We start from the raw sequence: 19,420 nt of genomic DNA on the forward strand, positions 1-19,420 counted from the left end.
ATTCCTTTTTTCTCAGGCTTCATTGCACAAACTCTTAGGGCAACAAAGACATGAAATGCTGCCATGCACACAACCCCACCCATCCTTCACTCCCTCCCTCAACCTCCTGCCAAATGGTTAGCCAACCTCTGCTTACAATGTGCTAAGTCCACGTGGCCTCTCTCACATCAGGATTAATTAAAAGATGCTTCTAATATTGAGCCAAATCGCTGCATTCCCACCTGTCCATCTTGGTCATCTCTTCTAGGCTCTTTCTACAGATGAAAAAGGAGGCTCTACACATCACACTCTTGCTGGTCCCCATGCCTGGCCTCGAAGCCTGTGCACCCTACTCTCTCGTGTGCTGTCTCAGCTGAATACTTTCAATCATGTTTCAACTCACTGCTGTTTGTCCATGTCTTCCCATCCTGGTCTTTGTGCTCTTTTGACTTTTAAGTGTAGAAATTGTATTTGTCTGCTACTCCGTTTATCCCTCCCCTTGGGCAGCCCCTCTGCCCTCATTTCCCTTTCCCAGTTCTTGTCCCACAGGCCTGCTTCCAAGACAGGTGAGATGGGGAGAAACTTCTCCAAGAGAATGTAGGGGTACACATGGGAACACGATGTCTCATCAAAAGGAGTTGCAGTTCTATTTGAATGAATCCCATATCCAAATTCCATCTGTATTCCTTCAGAGAATGAGAAAGCAGGTCACATCTTTTACGTGACTCCTTTACACGGACTCAGAAATATCACAGAGGTTAAGGTGATGGCTTAACCTGCTCCACCCTTGAATTTCTGCATCTCTGCCTCCCTCGGGGACATCAGTTAAAGACACCCCTGACCATAAACTCTGCTGAGCTAATGGCCTCAGCTTCTTCTCTCTCCAGTTCAGTTTCTCCTACCTGGCTGTCCCCTGTCACTCACACACACTTTCACACTTTCTGATCTTCAAGACTCTAAGCAGACCATCCCCCTGTCTGGAAGGCCCCTCCCTGACTCCATGTCCACAGCTGCTCTGACTCTGTTCCCCCATTTGTTCTACTTTCCAGCCCTTCAAGAGCCTGTTGGGACCCAACTTCCCTTCCCCAGCATGTGCACCTCTTGCGGCCCCCACTGCTCCTGCGCAGTGGGTCTGCCTCTGTCCTCAATATGGCCTTGCTTCCACCCTCAAGCCAGGGGTCCGTAGGGGCCTACACTCCGATTTCCTCTCCCACTGTACCCTCCCCGTTTGTGTTGTGAGTGCCTTCAGATTCCGAAATGTGTTCATTCAACATCACATTCCCAGTGCATAGGCCACTGCCTGCCACACAGTGGGAGCAAACAAATTCCTCCTGAACAAACGTATAACTGACTTTTCAAAGATCATCCACTTTAAGGTTTATTTTAGTATGATTATGTGTGCAAGGTTTTTGAGGATCAACTATTACTCATGCAATAAAAAAACTAATAAAAGCTGTAAACTTTACTTTTCAATTATGAATAATTTCAGAAGCCTGCAGAAAGTAAAAAAAGAGTAAACTCGTGTGATCAAACAGCAGTTTGGAGAGCACAGAAAATTTATTATAGAAACACCAGAAATGTCAACCCCTTCAAGGTACAATCTTCAACCAGGAGATGATGAGGTCACAGTACTTCCTAGGGAACCTAAACTGAATCCAGCAGATGCCTCAGGAGTGTCACTGACATGGACATCATATTAGGACTCAGCGAACAAGCAGAGGTAAATCCAGATCTAAGCAGCAAAGCCGGCCCTCTCTCAAGGCCCACAAGGCCCCATTAGTTGGTCATACTTGCCCCATCCTGTCCCCTCCAGCATTTCTCAAGTATCTTATGTGAGACCCAAAATAAACAGTCAGAGTCTCACAAAGAGAGAATCACAGAGAACAAGAGTCAGGAGGGACTTTGCAGTCTGGGAGGAGCATGAAGCTGTACCTTGCAAACAATGGGCAGCTTGCAGACTAGTTCAGGGTTGAACCTTCCCAAGACCCAAGTGTGATTCTCAAACTCCTCAGGGCTTGGGCACCTGGACAGATCAGTGCTGGGCTGCACGTGCCCAGCCTGCTGGGCAATTCTCCAGAGAGTCATTATGAAGCAGAGTTCAGGAAGGGCCACACTTCCAAAGAATGGAGCTTCCAAAGGAAGTCAGGACAGAATAGAACCAGACTGCTGTCCATCGACTCCTTCACTCACTGCTGGTTACAGTCCTCCCTGTGGACAAACATTTCTGCTCTCTGGACACCCCGTCTTGGGCTGTTAACCCAAGGGATAATGTTTCCTGACACAGAGATTCAGAATCAGGACCAGAGAGGACTTACAGGTGTCTGATGTGTAAATCCACACTCTCTAGCAATAGCAATGGATGGGGCTACAGACCAAGAGGCAGGAATCGACCCCTGGCACAGAAGTTCTCCTTACCAAGTTGGCCTGCCTTGTCCTCAGCTACTCACCCAAAGACCTCATTTTCAAGTCCCCTAAGGCAGCGTTCCCCAACCTTTTTGACACCAGGAATTGGTTTTGTGGAAGACAATTTGTCCCTGGACCAGAGGGTGGGGGGAGATGGTTTCTGGATGATTCAATTGCATTACATTTATTGTGTATCTTATTTCTATTATTATATCAGCTCTACTTCAGGTCATCAGGCTAATATTAGATCCTGGAGGTTGGGAACCCCAGCCCTAAGGAATGGATTCTTATTCACAGAGAAGCTCATGTGCAAGAAGGGGAGCCTGGAGTGAGAAACCTGGTATGCTTGACATCAACTCTCCATTATTCACAAGGGTCCCCAAGCTGGGCCAGCTAAGGCATCTCACTTGAGAATGTGCCTGGCTGTGTTTGGACTACAGGTCAATGCCCTCCAAATAGAGATCTGCCGTTTGGGATTATCCACCTGATTCCCTGTCTAGAGTGGAATTTATCGGCAAAACTGCTGAGACCCATCGGGAAAAGGTAAGGGGATGGGGGTTAGGATTGGCGTGGCGGGTGGGGGCAGGAGGTGGTGCTTGTGAGCCGCGAGGCGTTGCAAAAGCCTGACGTCCCAGAAGCCTGGCACTCTACTCCAGGATTAGCCTGTGGGAGGTGCTGGTAGACGTTTGAACTATCTGCATTCGGGAGGCGCCGACGCTTCCGCCCCCGTACTTGCTGCTACTTTTGCTACTCCCTCCGTAGCTCCCACCGCCGCTCCCATAACCGCCTCCACTGGCCCCTCGAGAGCCCCTTGCGTAGCCGCCCGAGCCCACGCGCGAGCCGCCGCCGCCGTAGCCTCCACTGCTGCTGCCGCCTGCGTAACTTCCGCCGCCTCCGTAACCTCCGCCACCGCTGTAACCTCCAGAGCCCCGGGCACCTCCGCCGATGGTCAGCTGGCTGCTCTGCACAGCTGTGGGGGCAAGGACAGCCCACAAGGGGGTCAGAGGACTGGGCAGGGCGGACCCTCCTGCACCTACCCTCGGAGCAGCCCCCTACATCCTTCATCACTGGCCGCATCTGACTTGCCAAAAGCATGGATCAAAGCCTCCCCATTTCAGAAGTATTCTTCCTAATACAAAGGAATGTCAGGGCGCATTTTCATTTTTGCTACACCCGGAAGAATTCTAAGCCACTACTAATTATTAGGCATCATAAAAATCAAAATAAAGGAAAACTAAGGTCGTGTATTATTTCAACCTATTTCTCTGGGCTGTGCAGTTGTCCTTGCTTACTTTGCTTTTCGTTGTGTAGGACTGGACACAAAAATGCCCGCTGCCAGATTTCTGCTGGCCTGTCTTCTCATGGGCCCTCCCTCCCCCAGCCCCAACCAGCCCCACTCCTGGGCTCTGCTACTTACAGATGCTCACTTGGCTCTGCAGCTCCCCTGACATCCTGTAAAAACCAAGGTGCACACAGTCAGCATTACCTGCAAAGCCTGAAGGAAAGCAATCATCAGCCAGGAGACATCAGGAGCAGGGGAGGTGTGTTGGGAGCAGAGAGGTCAGAGAGCCAGTCCAGGCAGAGGGAATTTGAAGCATTTTCATGAAGCCTTTTAGCATTGGGGGTCACCACCTGGCTGCAGTGGCTTAAGCTGTGGTATTAGGGACGTTGCACCGGGGAATAAGACAACGATGACAATGATGCTGCCTGCTCACATGTCCTCTGCTTCTGACTTGAACGTTTCTGCTCACCCTGAGCTACCAGTCTTCCCAGGAAAGCTGGAATTGTATAAATTGGGACTCTCTAAATAATCCCACTGCTCCAGGGCTGCAGCCTGCCTGCGCTCTGGTCCAGAGACACGGCCCACCTGCTCTCCTCGCCCTCCAGCAGCTTGCGGTAGGTGGCAATCTCCACGTCCAGGGACAGCTTAGCTCCCACCAGCGCCTGGTAGTCACGCAGCAGGCGGGCCAGCTCCTCCTTGGACTGCTGCAGGGCGGCCTCCAGGTCCTGCAGCTTCTGCTTTGCATCCTGGAGGGCCTGTTGTCCCCTCTCCTCTGCATCAGAAATGATGGTGTGCATGTGCTCGATCTACTCGGGAGAGTCAAGGAGAAGAACCATGTGGGGCATGAGTTTCCAGAGCTTCATGAGGCAGGGTGTCATAGGAGGTAGAAGCTCTGATCAGCTGCCCTGAGCATATATCTCACCTGCTTCTTTACGTTGCCAATCTCTGCCTGCAGCCTCTGGATGGTGAGGTTGAGTTCGGAGATCTCCATCCTGCTGGTCTTCAGCTCGTCTCCATGTCTTCCCGCTGTGATCTGGAGCTCCTGGTACTGAGGGTCAAGGGCAGCATCATGGTCAGCCTGCTGCTCATCACACACTCCTCCAGGAAGGAGTGAGTCTGCCTTCCCAGACCCAGCCCAAGGCTGCTCTCCCCTAGGGAAGGTCCCAGAGTAAGCCTCCCTAGAGTTGTGATCCCCCATACACACACTCACACTTGTACCAAACCTCCCTCATCTGACACCACATACACAGATATGCACACACACACACACAGACGCCTATATCTCGAGACAGATTCAGAATCAGGACCAAACAAGACAAACCTGCTTCTTGATGCCCCCCTTTACCTCCTTTTCCCCACATCTAAACTTTGCCCATACTGGGCCCCTCTCACTTTTCCCATCCCATCATATTCCTTCCTCCCCTTTTCCAGAATGATTTCTCTAACACTCAGGACCTTACTTCTTCAGAGGCCCTCAGCATTTTCCTCTCTATCTCCATTCCTGTATCTATGGTCCCATCAAGAGGACCTCCACCTGCAGGCCATGACAAAACCAGGCTCTTGATGCCTATTACAGAAGAAGCAGAGAGGGGTGCCTCTGAAGAAAACAAGGGGGAGCATGGGCTCCAGTGCATCTCTGCATTCTGAAGTCTTCACTGTTGACTATCTCCCCAGTCTATTGCCAGACTCCATGACACTCAGAACACCTGCCTGCAGGACAGTGGGATAGAGGCCAGCCACGATTGGAGATGGTCACAGGTAATCCACAAAACAGATCTCAGGCGCCAGGTGTTCAGAACTGAGTGACTGGCCTTTGACTCTTAACTGCTATGTTCACCCTCCAGAAAGTTCTGAGTCCATTTATGTTAAACAAGTCACCAAGGATGTCCCCCAAAACTTAGCTACAAAGATGTTTATCTGAAAACTGGAGACATATTCTTACCATGAAATACCACCCTGCTCTTAAAAATGATGTCAAATATTTAGTATCAGAGAAAGGTGTTCACAAGAAATAAATGAAAGAGAAAAATATAAAAAGATATTTTTAAAGATATCATTATGAAAAAATAAAACATCATGGTGGCTGAGAGCATGGATGTGTAGATGGTGCACCTGAATTTAATTAAATTCTGCCTCTGCTACTTCCCAACCATAAGAGCCAAGGGAAACTGGTAACCTCATACTCTGTTATTGGTAAAACAATAAATGAATCTTTACCTCATAGCATTGTTGTAAGGAGTAAATGAAATTCTATGTATAAAAGCACTTAGTGCAGTGCCTGATATGTGTGAGTTTTCAATAAAGGTTAGCTACAAAGAACAAGCAGAAAATATGCTGACATATTCATAGTGGTAGTGGGATATGAGTAATCTTTAGCTGTAATCTTGGAATTTTCTATAGCAAACATGTTTTACTTTAGAAATAAGAAAAAGACAATACAAGTTCTTGGAGGTATGCTCGGTTCAGGGTACCAGGCCTGGGCTGGGGATGGTGATGCTCACCTTGGTCTGGTACAAGGCCTCAGCCTCGTCCTTGCTCCTTTGTGCAATCTCCTCATACTGAATCCTCATGGCATCGATGATGCTGTCCAGATCCAGGGAGCGGTTATTGTCCATGGACAGGATGACGTTGGTGTCGGTAATGTTGGTCTGCATCTGAGACAGCTCCTGCAAGGCATGGAACACAGGCTGACTTCTTCCACTCCCCTCCCAGGACCTCAGTTTCCCTCTATGCCCCCCAACCAAGGCTCTCTGGGAAAAGCTCTTAGAATCACTGTTGTGTGCCCAGAGGGACCTTCACTAAAGTTACAGGCATCCAGATCTAGGCTCAGAGGAGAAGAAGGGAGCCTGAACTCAGAGCTGCCCATCATGCCTTTCCTGGACCCTCCATCCCTCCTTACTCTGGCTTGGCTGCCATCTTGAGCTGGACCCCCAGCCAGGCAGGCTTGTTCCTTGAGATCACATGAGCTCCCAGAGGCAGCAGAAAGGACTCCATGTGTGTAGACGTTCAGACCAACTTTAGCATCTGGGCTCCACTGTTAACCAGCTGGGTGACTGAGCAAGGAACTCAGTCTCTCAGTGCCCCTGTTCTCTCATCTACAGATTGAAGATACCCAAGCATCCAGTCCAGAGAAGATGCCTCCAAGTTAAACCAGGGTTGGGAGAAGTGTGTTATCCCCACCTCTCCAGTTCATCTGTGTTCCCTTTATGACCCACACTGCCCTCTCCCACAGAGTTCCCTGATGGCCCCATCTACTCCCCAGTGCTGATGAAGCTGTCTGGTTGGTTTTACCCCATATGTCCTGGGCATTAACCTTCCTTTCCAGACAGAAGCAGAGACTGTCTCACTATCTCCCACCTCCCATCTCCAGGGCCCCACCCAGAATCCTGAGCTTTGGGGGTTGAAACGATTCTGACTCCAGGTCCACAGACTTGAGGTGACTGGGGAGAGGCACCCCCGGGGGTAAGGTTGGATGTCAGACCTCCTCCTCTTATATCCCACACCCCCTGACAGATGTAGAAAAGAGAAGGGTTTCTTATGAGGACTGAGCTCATCATCTCATAGAAATATTTGAGATATTCACTCACCGATTGAAATAAATATTTCATGAAATCAACCTCCTCAAGCAAAGTGTCTACCTTGGACTGCAGGTCCGCTTTGCTCAGATAAGCAGAATCCACATCCTGAACAGCAAGCGAAGACAGTCTGACTCAGTTGCCCTGCCAACCAGCTTTCTGGGCAGCCTTGGGCAAATGGCACAGCCTCTCTGGGTTTATTTCCTTGCCTGCAAATTTCCTCTCCTCACTCAAATAAGGAGCCAGCAAACCTGGGTTTTCCAGGCCAGAAGGAAGTGTTCATCAGCTCCTCATCCTGGCCAGTCATGCAAAACACCCCAGGTCCTAAGGCCCCCACACAACACACTCACATGCTGCCCATTAATTTAATTCCACTTTCAGGACTCTGGAGAGATTAAAAACTCAAAAACTTTTCAAGATTCACATTGGCAACACACTTTTCAGACTTACTGTTTCAGGGTCAGGGCCCCAGCATTTGGGAAACACCCTCGACAAGCTGGCCCCAAGCTCACCTGTCCACCCCTCAGTTCTACTGCATCCCAAAGGAGTCCCTGCCTCTTCTCAGCCTCCTGAACCCACAGTCCCCCTCTGGACACCCCCATCCCTCACCTTCTTCAGGACAACAAAGTCATTCTCGCTGCTAGTCCTCCGGTTGATTTCTTCCTCATACCTGTTGAGGGGAGGTCAGAAACACAGACAGGCTCCAAGGGCTGACCTTGGCTCCTTGAGATTTTTCTGTGCAGTGGGAGGCTCGGAATTGCCCAAACTTTTATGGTCCTGGACTCCGGCTGTCCCCTGCCAGGGCCTGCCACTCTTGCTGACAAGCAGCTGGAGCCACCTCCTGGCTCTCCAGGTCAACAGAGGGCACAAACCCACAATGTGGAAAATCCAGAGCCACATAGAACATCCCCAAAATGTCCTTTTTATTTTAATATCTTACCTTTGTACATTTGTCCAGTTCGATCATTTTTTTAAAATGATAACCTAAATAACAACCATTTTTACTAAATGTTTTAAAAGAGAAAAAAAATTCACCTGCTGTTCTGCCCCCGTCACCTTCAGTGTGCATTTCATTTCCCCCTTGTTGAGTCACACACATGTGACTGCTCAACACAGTAAGCACGTCAAGATGATGTTAAGAGAAGCACCCTACACCCCCAGCAAGGGGGCGTGGGACCCGGGGGAGGCTGCTCAGTTGCCTGTATGGGACAGGAGCAGCTGACCTAGAATTAAGTAAGTCATGTCACTCCTACCATTATTACTAATAATAGCTAGTGCTTACTGAGTGTTTCATATGTGCAAAAACAGTCTAAGAACTATTAAGAATATTTTATCTAAACCAGTGATTCCCCATATGTGGCTCCTAGTCCACCAGGATCAGCATCACTTGGAAGCATATTAGAAATAAAAGCCCTCTGGACCCATCCCAGACCAATCTGATTTCAACAAGCTGATGCACACTCAAATTTGAAGGCCACAGATCTCCCCCTCACAACAGTTCAACAAGGAGGGTACTCACTATCCCTACTTTACTCATGTGAAAACCAAAGGCTTAGAAAGCTGACCTTGCAGGCAGTCAGAAAGTGGCTAAGCCCACCCTGGAACCCAGGCTTATGTGACTCCAGCATCCATGCAGATCCTCTGCTTCCCCTTCCCACCCAATACAATTGAGAGCTGACTGGCAATACCATCACTCCTGGGCTACAGTGTACAAAATGGTGCCCATGAAGTTGTGCAGTGGTGCAGAGCCTGCCTGGCTGCGCCTGATGTCCAGGGCCCCACCAGCCCTCACCCATTCACAGTAAGCCTTGCCCCATAAACCAGTCCCCTGCCTTGTTCCTCCCCACCCCTTTGCTGCTCCTGGAGCCTCACTTGTTCTTGTAGTCATCCACAACATCCTGCATGCTCCTGATCTCCGAGCTCTGGTGCATCTGCTCCACTCTGAGACAATCCACCTGCCTCTGCAGCTTGCTGATGTAGCTTTCAAAGATGGGCTCCAAGTTGTTGGTCTGAGTCGACGTGTTTACCTGCTGCAGTAGCTCCCATTTTGTCTGGAGCACCTGATTCTGCTGCTCCAGAAATCGCACCTAAAAACAGAAAACCTCCAAGTTCACCCCCAAGCCGTGGGTCCAAGAAGCACTCCCACGGGTAGAAGCAGGTGCAGCCCCATAGCATATCCAGACCTCAGAGAATCAGGATGCCCCTCCGGGGGTCAGAGGGCTCTCTTTTTCTAGGACCAGGATGCATGAATACAGTATGGTTTCTGATGGTTGACCAATGACTGTAAGGTCAACCTGCCGAAAAATTACACTAATCAAACTCTGCTGTTGAAGGCAAGTCCCCTCCATCCGAGTGGTACCCTGTTTCCTTTGGTTCTATCAGCTCACATGGTAGAGTTGTCCATCCCTGCCCTCAGCTCCCCATGCCAACCTCAAGAAATGGTGACCCAGAGCATCTGAAACACCGGCACACCCACGGCTCGTGTCTCTCTGTGGCTGAAACACTTCATGTGATTGAGAAGAAGAGAAAATAAGAGGAGGGGAGGAATAATTTTGGCTTCGAATATTAAACTGATTCCTGAACACACTAGCCCAGGTGCCCCCATCCTGCGGCCCACCACCTCTATTGCTGCCCAGTGTGTTTTTCAGGAAGGTCACCTCACTTAAATGTTCTCATAACCCAGACAGAATTTTTAAAAGAACATGAAACTTTAGCCATGTTTTTATATTGAAGTGTAGTTGATTGACAATGTTGTGTTAGTTTCAGGCGTGCAGCAAAGTGATTCAGTTACACATATACATGTATCTATTCCTTTTCGAATTCTTGAATTAGGAGTTTGGGATTGACATCTACACACGACTATATTTAAAATAGGTACCAACAAGGACTTACTGTATAGTACAGGGCACTCTGCTCAATACTCTGTAATAACTGAAGAGGGAAAAGAATTTTGGACAGAATTTTTAAAGTAGGTATATTTTTTAAGTTATGTGATTTGTTCTAGTGCCCCAAAGTAAGGACTTTGACGTTGCCTGTGTGCAAGTTGTGTGTGCACACTCAGCTGTGTCCAACTCTTTGTGACCCCATGGACTATAGCTCGCCAGGCTCTTCTGTCATGGAATTTTCCAGGCAAGAATCCTGGAGCAGGTTGCCATTTTCTCCTCCAAGGGATCTTCCCAACCCAGGGATTGAACCCAGGTCTCCTGCATTGCAGGCAGATTCTTTACCATCTGAGCCATAACTAATCTCATTGCTGCTGCTGCTAAGTCGCTTCAGTCGTGTCCGACTGTGTGACCCCATAGACTGCAGCCTACCAGGCTCCCCCGTCCCTGGAATTCTCCAGGCAAGAGTACTGGAGTGGGGTGCCATTGCCTTCTCCAACTAATCTCATTATTGTCCAATAAATGCTTTTATAAGTATTTCCAAACCCAGGGATCGAACTAGCATTTGGGAAATTCCCATGTTGCAGTTTCTTCATGAGCACAGAAGATGGAGAGCAGACCTCACCCTGTGTTCTCACTGCTTCTTCCCCCAAAGCTGCGCACATGAAGGTCAAGTACAGGCTCCAGAAAGCTGGCTGGCTGTGCAGATCCAGTCCTGGACTGTCCTACCTCCACCGGCCGCCTGCAGGGGGAGCCTCCCCTCCCGTGCCTTAAGTGAGGACAGTGGATTTCTCCATGCTTTGCTCAGGTGTGTGTACACACACACACAAACACATACCCACCCACATACACACAAACACACACACACACACACACACACACACACACACATGCCCTCCAGGAGCCGCCCAGGAGATGTGGGGAGTGGTGGGGGAGGAGGCTAACACACTCATTTGTGTTGTCAGAAGAGAACCATGAAGATAGTTCTCCACAATGCTTAAGGAGTTGAGGGCGGACAGAATTCCCAGCCCTGAGACTGTCCATCTGAGCAGCCAGCCCTTGTTAACTTCCTTTGGCTCTGACTCTAGGCTGGAATGTGCCCAGAGAATACTCTCCCATGGCTTGTTTTGTTAGCTTTATCAAAGCAAGAGATAAAGCAGCCGCCCTCACAGCTTGTCCACCCGGTTGGTGACATCCCCATGAGAAATCCCTGCCACCTGCCCGGTCGTCACTCTGGTGGCGATCCCAGGGAGGGGAGAGACTGGGTGCTCGTTCGCAGCCCTGTGCTCTGCGTTGTGGGGACCAGAGGAGAGGATCTTATGGTCCCACAGGGAAGCTCTATGTCAAACAATGAGGGGGCGGTGGGACAATTCTGAGTGCTAAGGGGTTAGCCAAGCCCCCACCCCAGGCGAAGAAACTATGGCTTTCATTGGTCACCCAAACTGCAGAGTCAGAGGCTGATTCAGGGAGTGCCAGGCAATTTTCATGAGGTTTAACCACTATAAAAATCACTGATAGCCACCACGATCTTTCCCCAGGGGCCCCTAAACACTGCTGGGCTGTGTCCCAGCAGCAGGACTCAGGAGAAGCCCAGGTAACCCAGATCAAACTTAGCATCATGCAGAGTTAAGCTTCTTCCTGGATAAAGCACACCCCACTCGACCTCTTGTGGCCCTCTCCCCCTGCAAATGACACTCCAATCACCTCCCAGTGCCTCCAGCAGCCTCGGTCTCCCCAACCCTTTGCCTGGAGAAGTCCTAGTCTCCCTTTAGATCTCAACTAGGGTGGCACCCCCTGGGGTCTCCCCTTCATAACCCCCTGTTCTTTTCCCCTGTGGCATCTATTGTGACTTCAGTCTTTTGTTTTTTAGCACATTCTTCCCCACAATGGGATGTGAGCCCCAAGAAGGCAGTGTTCTCCAGCGGACACCAGGTGCTGAGACCTGGAAATACATAGCATCCAGCACAGAGAAGACTCTTCTTAAACACTGTGGACTAATGAGATGCTAAGACTTCGGCATTGCTGCTAGTGTCGACCGTCCACCCTGCTCATTGCCCTGAACAGAGGATTCAAGCTCAGCTGAACAAAGCCAGGGCACTGTCTCTGTGGGAGGAACTGGGTCCCTCATCCTTTTTTCCTGGGATCCCTTTCCTTTGTCATTGATTCTAAAAAAAAAAAAAATAGCCTTTGTCTCCATTCCCACTCTCTGAGAGCCCAAGTTTGACACCTGAAGGGTTGACTCAATTTTTCATTCAACACATATTTATTGAGCAGCTGTCAGATGCCAGACAGTATTCTGGGTGCTGGAGATACAGCTATAAATAAAACAGAGAAAACCCCTGCATTCCAGGAGTTCATAATCTGTTTGAAGAGATGACTATAGGAAACAAATGTGAACTACACAGTGTTTTGAATGGCTGTAGGGGCCATGGAGAAAAGTGACACACCGATGGGGGTAGGGATACTGATATGAGGTACTCCTTCAAATGGGGAGATCAGGGAGGCCTCACTGAGCAGCGGTGTGTGAGCAAAGACCTGAAGGAGATGAGGGGTTCGGCTTGACCACTCCTTGGAGGGAGGAGTTCCAAGAAGAGGGAATGGCAAGTGCAAAGGCCCTGAGACAGGTCCATGGTGGGGTACAGGAGGATGAGGGATGTAATAGCGTGCCAGTGAGCAAAAGGAAAACAGGAGTAGAGTCAGAGAAGGTGTACAGGGTCACTGTGTTGAGTTGTACCTTGGTGAGCTAAGTTCCTGCCTTCACTCTGCTCACTAAACCTTGCAGCTTGAGAGTGGCTCTACCCAGTAGCAGCAATGTGGCCTCAGTCTCACAAATGCAAGCCAGGAACTAGCAGCAGCTATGGGTTAGAGGGCCAGATCATATAGGGCCTTATAAGATCGTGGCTATTATTTCTGATGAGACAGGAAGCCAACAGAGGGTTCAAATGGAGTGATGTGGTATGTTTTTAAAGGATGGCACTGGTGTGGTGCTGAGAATAGGCTGTACAAGATTAAAGGTAAAAGCAGGAAGATCAGGTCAGAAGGTAGGGTCAGAAGCCACTGTGATAGAAGCCTTCTCTCTTCCAGCCAGGCCAGAGCCCTCCTGGATAAGTACTCTCCTCATGGTCATCACAGTTCAGGCCCTTAGGGAAGGGCAGGAAACCATAGTCACTTGAACTTTGGCCTGTGCCCTCAGCCCCACGCCATAAACCTGAACAGATGTCCTGTTAATGGCAGGAACTACAATCAAATCAGAGTCTCAGGAGATCAGCTGCCCATGGCCATTTCAATAATCCCCAACCCTGTCTTCTTCCTGCCTTTGATATAGCTTGATCTCTCAGTGGTGTCTCCTTCATCTGTCATCTTGTTCCCATCAAGCCCTCTTAGTCCCTGCCTATACCTGAGGTGTGATGATATTCAGCCAAATGTCTCATCCAAGGTGATCAGAAGCAGTCAGAAGCACTTTGCTCTGTTGAATTCCTCTTTGGCTACCTCTGGACCTCAACATTCTTATCCCTCCACCCCCAGCTAAACCACTGTGTCCTGGCCCCAGCTTTCACCCAGATATCAGAGGCCAGGTACACAGACCAGTGGTGGACTTTGGCGATGGCTACCCTGCAGTCAGAGACAGGTCAAGCTTTGGCCTCAACACTGAACTCCTCTGAGGCCTGAGGGAATGTCACTGAGCCTGCAGGGGTCTCTGGATCCCAGGGTGCTTCCCATTACATCCCCAAAGGTAAAGAAATTTCTGGGGAGCCTCCAGTGGCTTCCATGCCTCCACCACCTCTGGACAAAAGGAAATGCTGGTGGAAGGTCTCTTCCATATCTCTTCTACTAGCCCCTGCTTGGTGGTTTGGTCCTGACCCAATCTAGCCTGAGGTTTAAACTAGGGAGAAGGGTTTTTTTGGCTCCATCTGGCCTATTCTTGGCCCTGGATGAGCTAAAATGAGGAACTCAGAGAGAATCCTATATAGCAGGATATTGGCTTTCACCCCCAGCAATCCCCACCAGAGTCATCAGCTTGGTTCTGCTGCAGTGTGCCCACTTTTCTTCTCTCTCCCTGCTCTGTGTCTCCATCTCCACTTTCCTCCTCCTTCCTCTCTTGTGCCATGTTCTCCAGAAATTGTAACCATTTGAAATTTCCTAAAAGCATCAAACTCTCAGGCCTCCTGGTTCTTCTGCCTGGAAACTCCCTCTGCCCTGAGAACCTGCTTGGCTCTTTCTCCACCTTCAAGACCTTTATCAGCCCAGAACTCATCACACCCTCCTTTGTGCTATGGCCCAGAGAGCGATGTCCCTATCAACACACCTCCCACACACTGTAACAATCCTCCTCCCTGTAGATCTGGGGCTCCTTGAGGGCAGGATCTGTGTCCTTATCACCCTGAAACACCTGGAGTGTCTGGCATACAGTAGATGCTTAGTAAATGTTTGTGGGCTGGATGATTATGTAGGTGGGCAGGTGGGTGGATGGATGGATGGATGAATGGGTGGGTGAATGGGTAGATGGGTGAACAGATATATGGATGAATGAGTAAATGGATAGATGGGTGGATGGATGAATGGATGGATGGATGGATGCATGGAAAGTGAAAATGATGAGCGAGATCACATCGTGTATTTTGTCTGATTGTTATTTTCATTCCTTGAATCTGCTTTCCTGCCAAAATAAAAAGATAAAGATGAACCCCTCAAGAAGTCAAATTGAGGCCTAAATGAAGTCAATGCTTTCTTAAGGTCCCAGGACACACACACTGGAAGTGACTGTCACCACCAGAAACAATGTGGTGAGAGGCGGCAGGGTACAAGGTCATTAGGTCAGAGCCCAGAGACTGCCTGCCCCTGGGGCACTCACCTTGTCAATGAAGGAGGCAAACTTGTTGTTCAGAACCATGATCTGCTCCCGCTCCTGCATCTTAACCCTCTGAATTTCAGGGTCCACCTCCAGGTGAAGTGGTTGTAAGAGGCTCTGGTTAATGGTCACTTCTTGGATACCCCCTGGGGGACAAGAAGGACCAAAGCCCCCAAGCCCCAAATTGCCACCCCTAAACCCAGCACCTCCAAGACCACCTCCTCCATAGCCACCGCCTCCAAAGCCATGACCCCCAAAACCACCACCTCCAAAGCTCCTGCCTCCTCCAAACCCCCCTCCTGCTCCCCCACCCTGGCAGAAACCACTGGCACTTCTCCCTACTAGGCTGATGGAGATGCTTTTACTGCCACCCAGATTGTACAGGCTCCTGGAGGTAAACCCCCTTGCATGGCTCCCATACCCACCACCACCACTGCCACACCTCCCTCGGGCCTGACACACGGACCTCACAGCCCAGCTCCCACCACCAAAGCCCGCAGAGGAACCAGCGCTGTAAACCCTCCTGCTCCTGGAGCTGAACGCTGACTGGGAGCTAAACTGGTGGCTCATGGCTCCTGGAGCATCCAGAGACACAGACAAGAGAAAGGGAATAAAAGGAGGCAGAGAACAGGGAGGGAAGGAGCTATGACTCCTTTGGCGGGAGATCTGGCTCAGTCCCTATATATACATGCATTTGCTGGGCTGGGCACCTTCTGAAGCCTGGGAAGGGAGTATTTATGTTTAGTTTGCTTTGCCAGCAACATCTGTTCAAAATCTCACACCTATGAATTGCAGAAATCGCACTCCAGACAAACTTCCCCAACTCGATTATTTATCATTCATCTCTTGCCATTTAGAGATCAGAACGCAATAGTCTCCACAGGTCAAGTAGCTGGAAACTCCTATACAGTTTTCCCCCCAAATCTTGATATCTTCTTAAGAAACTCCACCACTGAGCTCTTGGTTTGTAGGTGTGTCCAGGAGATCTGGGGCAAATCTAGGAGGTGTCCAGTTGCCTTGCAACCACAGCTGGGACCAGGGTGCAGACTTCACCAGCATTATCCTGGTGGGGCAACAGTAATGATCTTCCTACACCCTGGTTCTGCTCCCCACTGTTATCATCACCCAAATCTTGGTCACAGAAAAACACAGTATTGTGGTCATTGAGTGCGAGTGAAAGCAGAGGACTCTGCCCAAGGCTGCCCACACTTTCTGGGTGCATCATGTGTCACTCCATACACTTGGGCTCCTCAAGTGCGAGACAGATGAGGTCCTGTGGCACCAAAGGTCTGTGGTTGTAGATTCATTGAGCATCTCACAAGACTTAACATGGTATTCTAGACCAAGAGACAAACTACCCTCAAATCTCTCTTTATTTTTCTTTCCCCATCCCAATCTCTTATAGACCAATGCTTTTGTAAAATAGGATAAAAATGAATTACCCTTAAAGGGAGATTTCTTTTGCATGCATGCGTGCTCAGTCCTGTCTGACTGTTTGTGACCCCATGGACAGTAGCTTACTAGGGTCCTCTGTCCATGGAGCTTTCCAGACAAGAATACTGAGATGGGTTGTCATTTCCTTAGCCAGGGGATCTTCCAGACCCATGGATCAAACCCACATTGACCTGAATCTTCTGCATTGACAGGTGGGTTCTTTACCACTGAACCACCTTGGAAAACCAAAAGGAGATTTTCTTTAAGGTATATGAAATACAAGCCTCATTTTTTTAAAATTTTTAGATTAAGCACACCCAAAACTGTTCTGTTGCTAAAAGGAAAAATATTTGCAATTTGTTTCTAAATGATCATTCTCATATTTTGTATGTATCTACTCTCAAACCAGTAACAAAGCACCTGTGGACCATATTTTGGAAAGCACTACCCCAGACAGCAAGTGTGGGCAAAGCTCATTCAACATACATCAGTGTCAGCCTATAAAAAAATGTGTGTTTGCCCTCTGGAACTAAACGGATGGTGACTTTCATCCAAAACTTATAACAATGACAAATATTATTGAAGAGGAAAAGCCCTAAACGTCCAGACTCAGAAAAATGACTAAATGATGGCTTGCCACTTTGATACAATTATCTAAAATTATCATCACAGAATGATACAATGTTAAATGAGGAAATACACAATGGTATCTGTGCTATGAACCCATAAAAATTAAGAATGCTGAGAAGGCAGGTTTAAAAAGTAACATAGGAAGTGAATTGGTTTATTAAAGATTGTAGGTGGATTTTTTTCCCCTATGTCCTTCTTTGTTTTTGTGCAATAAGTAAACAGTTTTGCGAAAGCTGAGACTGAAGTCCCAGCTGCCAACAGCTAGAGCAAGACAAGTGCTGGGGAGCACCAGCGAGCGGCATCCCAGGGCTGGGTGGGGCTCTGTGGGCAGCCTCCATGCCTTCCTAACGGCTCGGCAATTGTTTAGTGGACAGTCTCCAGTAGACTCTATGTAAAAGAGAAAGTGAGCTTAAAATTTACAGTCACAGAGCTGGGTGGTTGCAGCACCCAGCTCTGCTCTCACTGACCTGTGATCTTAGGCAAGTCACCTCCTGTAGAACCTCAGAAACTTAAAGAAATCAGAGTATCTATTCTTCACAGAGTCAATCCCATAAGGCAAGTGAAAAAGCACAAAGCACTATAATATACTAAACAAACAGATAGAGCTATTCTTGGATCCTGGCAGGTTGACCAATGGCCCCTCTTTGCCTGGACTTTCAGTGCTTAAACCAGGACAGTCCCGGTCAAGTCAGGATGGGCACCTTAGTCTGGGCACCTCAGGTCTGCCTAGCCCTAGTCCTGATCCTAACCCCCTCAGGGAGCTCTTGGTAAGAAAGATAAGCTAAGCCTCAGCCCCTGGGCTCAAGAGACACAGGAGAAAACCAGTAGACTCAGAGGAATAAAAGTGGAGTCTGATCGGGATGGGTCAGAGTGAGAGAGTGGCCTGAAGGCAAGGATTCTGAGTCAGGTCGAGGCAGAGAAAGCAAGATAAGTGAAGAAAAGATGATGGGACCCAGGTAGGAAGCAGCAGTGGTGTGGGGAAGATCCTTGGGTTGGGCATCTCAAAATCCAGCCTGCCTCTGCCCACTCCTGGTCCCATGACTTGGACACATAGCTCCTTGAGCCTCAGTTTCCTAGTCTGCAAAATAAGGATAATCACCCTAGCTTCACAGGGTGACTGTAAGGAATAACTGAGATCAAATATAAAAACTCCACAGAGTCATACAAGTGGGTTCGGGTACCCCTGCCTGCTCACCTCCACATAGCCTTTCCTGAAGGCTCTAGACCACATGAGCCAACTTGTCACCTGCTGTGATGCTTTTTGCATCCCTCACTTTCAACTCTTAATATGAAGAATGCCCATAATTAAAGCTTTCGTGGGTGTCTCTACCGCCAACTAAACAGGAAGCTCAGGGTTATGTTTACTCCCATACTGAACATGGGTACTTGGTCAATTGTGATGAAATAGAAGAGGAACCCCCAAGAAAGCAAACTTTAGAAAACCCCTTGGGTCTCTAGCTGTGACTAGCTGCCAGCATCCAGTGCCAACACCCCCGTCTAACTCCTGAGAGCTGGCTGAGCCCTGCTGAGCTACTGTCACTCCCTTGAAGGGCTGCGGCAAGGGGAGCTCAGCGAGTATTACTGAGTCTTTGGTGTAGGCTGAAAACCATTCTACTCCCTCAGCACAAAAGAAAACTGGCTTAAAGTTAAACAAGAGAGATTTTGCTTGTCCAGAAGACTGACCTAGGGAAACTGTTAGATGCTGGATGAGGTTTCTAGGACAAATTGCTGTCCCCAAAGAAAAACCCTTCAATTGGTTGGACAGCACAGAGCAACGGTTTCTAAACTTGCTACACATTGGAATCACCTGAGGAACTTCAAAAACCACTGATGCCTGTGTCCACCCATAATAACCGGTTCACTCATTTGGGGGGTAGTGTAGGCTTTGGAATTTTTAAATTCCAGGTGGTTTAAATGGGCAGACAAATTTGGGAACCATTGACCTGGAGGAAGCAGAAGGATGATTGAGAATATTGAGATTCCATTCAGTCCGAGGACAAAAAAATAATGATCAGAGCACTAATAGTCAACCTCTTACCAAGGGCTTTCAATAGACCAAGCACTGCACTGGTTCTGTAATGCGGATAATCTCAGGAAATCTGTACGTCAACGTTATAAGGGAGGTATTCTTATTCTTACCCTCACTTTACAGATGGGAAAGAGGAGACTTGGAGAGATCAAGTAGCTTATCTGAGAACTTACAGATGAAAGTGGTGGAATGGAGATTTGAACCCAAGCACCCCTACTCCAGAACCCACAGGTACTGCAGAAGAGGTGGGGTCTTTGGAGAGACAGGTTCCCCGCCTCCTCTCCACATCTCTTCTCACCTGCCATCAGTGCTGTCCTTAAAAGGAAAGTAGGAAGTCAGTTGAGGGCTCCAGCTGGC

At 48.9% G+C, this 19,420-nt stretch overlaps 1 protein-coding gene across 2 annotated transcripts; it reads right to left on the reverse strand.

The window, feature by feature from the left end:
• Window positions 1–1,517: 1,517 nt before the first annotated feature.
• Window positions 1,518–15,668, reverse strand: KRT77 (keratin 77). 2 transcript variants are annotated; one of them, XM_006046598.4, is made up of 9 exons: window positions 14,974–15,658; window positions 9,112–9,326; window positions 7,849–7,909; window positions 7,252–7,347; window positions 6,166–6,330; window positions 4,587–4,712; window positions 4,250–4,470; window positions 3,800–3,834; window positions 1,518–3,352 (listed from the first exon to the last, which is right to left on the reverse strand). In XM_006046598.4, the coding sequence occupies exons 1-9, from the start codon at window positions 15,538–15,540 to the stop codon at window positions 3,030–3,032; spliced, it is 1,809 nt and encodes a 602-aa protein (XP_006046660.4). In that variant the 5' UTR covers window positions 15,541–15,658; the 3' UTR covers window positions 1,518–3,029. The 2 variants fall into 2 exon arrangements, with proteins under 2 accessions (XP_006046660.4, XP_044797707.2); XM_044941772.2 differs by lacking the exon at window positions 3,800–3,834 and having other exon boundaries at window positions 14,974–15,668.
• Window positions 15,669–19,420: the final 3,752 nt, after the last annotated feature.

The sequence above is a fragment of the Bubalus bubalis genome, chromosome 4, assembly GCF_019923935.1.
Source record: "Bubalus bubalis isolate 160015118507 breed Murrah chromosome 4, NDDB_SH_1, whole genome shotgun sequence".
NCBI lineage: Eukaryota > Metazoa > Chordata > Mammalia > Artiodactyla > Bovidae > Bubalus > Bubalus bubalis.

Bases quoted from the DNA above. Each gene is read 5' to 3' on its own strand.
- KRT77 (XM_006046598.4), bottom strand. From the start codon at position 15,540: ATGAGCCACCAGTTTAGCTCCCAGTCAGCGTTCAGCTCCAGGAGCAGG. The intron at 7,910-9,111 runs GTGAGGCTCCAG...TCCCCTCAACAG, and splicing joins GTGGATGACTACAAGAACAA to GTATGAGGAAGAAATCAACC. The intron at 7,348-7,848 runs GTGAGGGATGGG...CTTGCTGTTCAG, and splicing joins ACTTTGTTGTCCTGAAGAAG to GATGTGGATTCTGCTTATCT.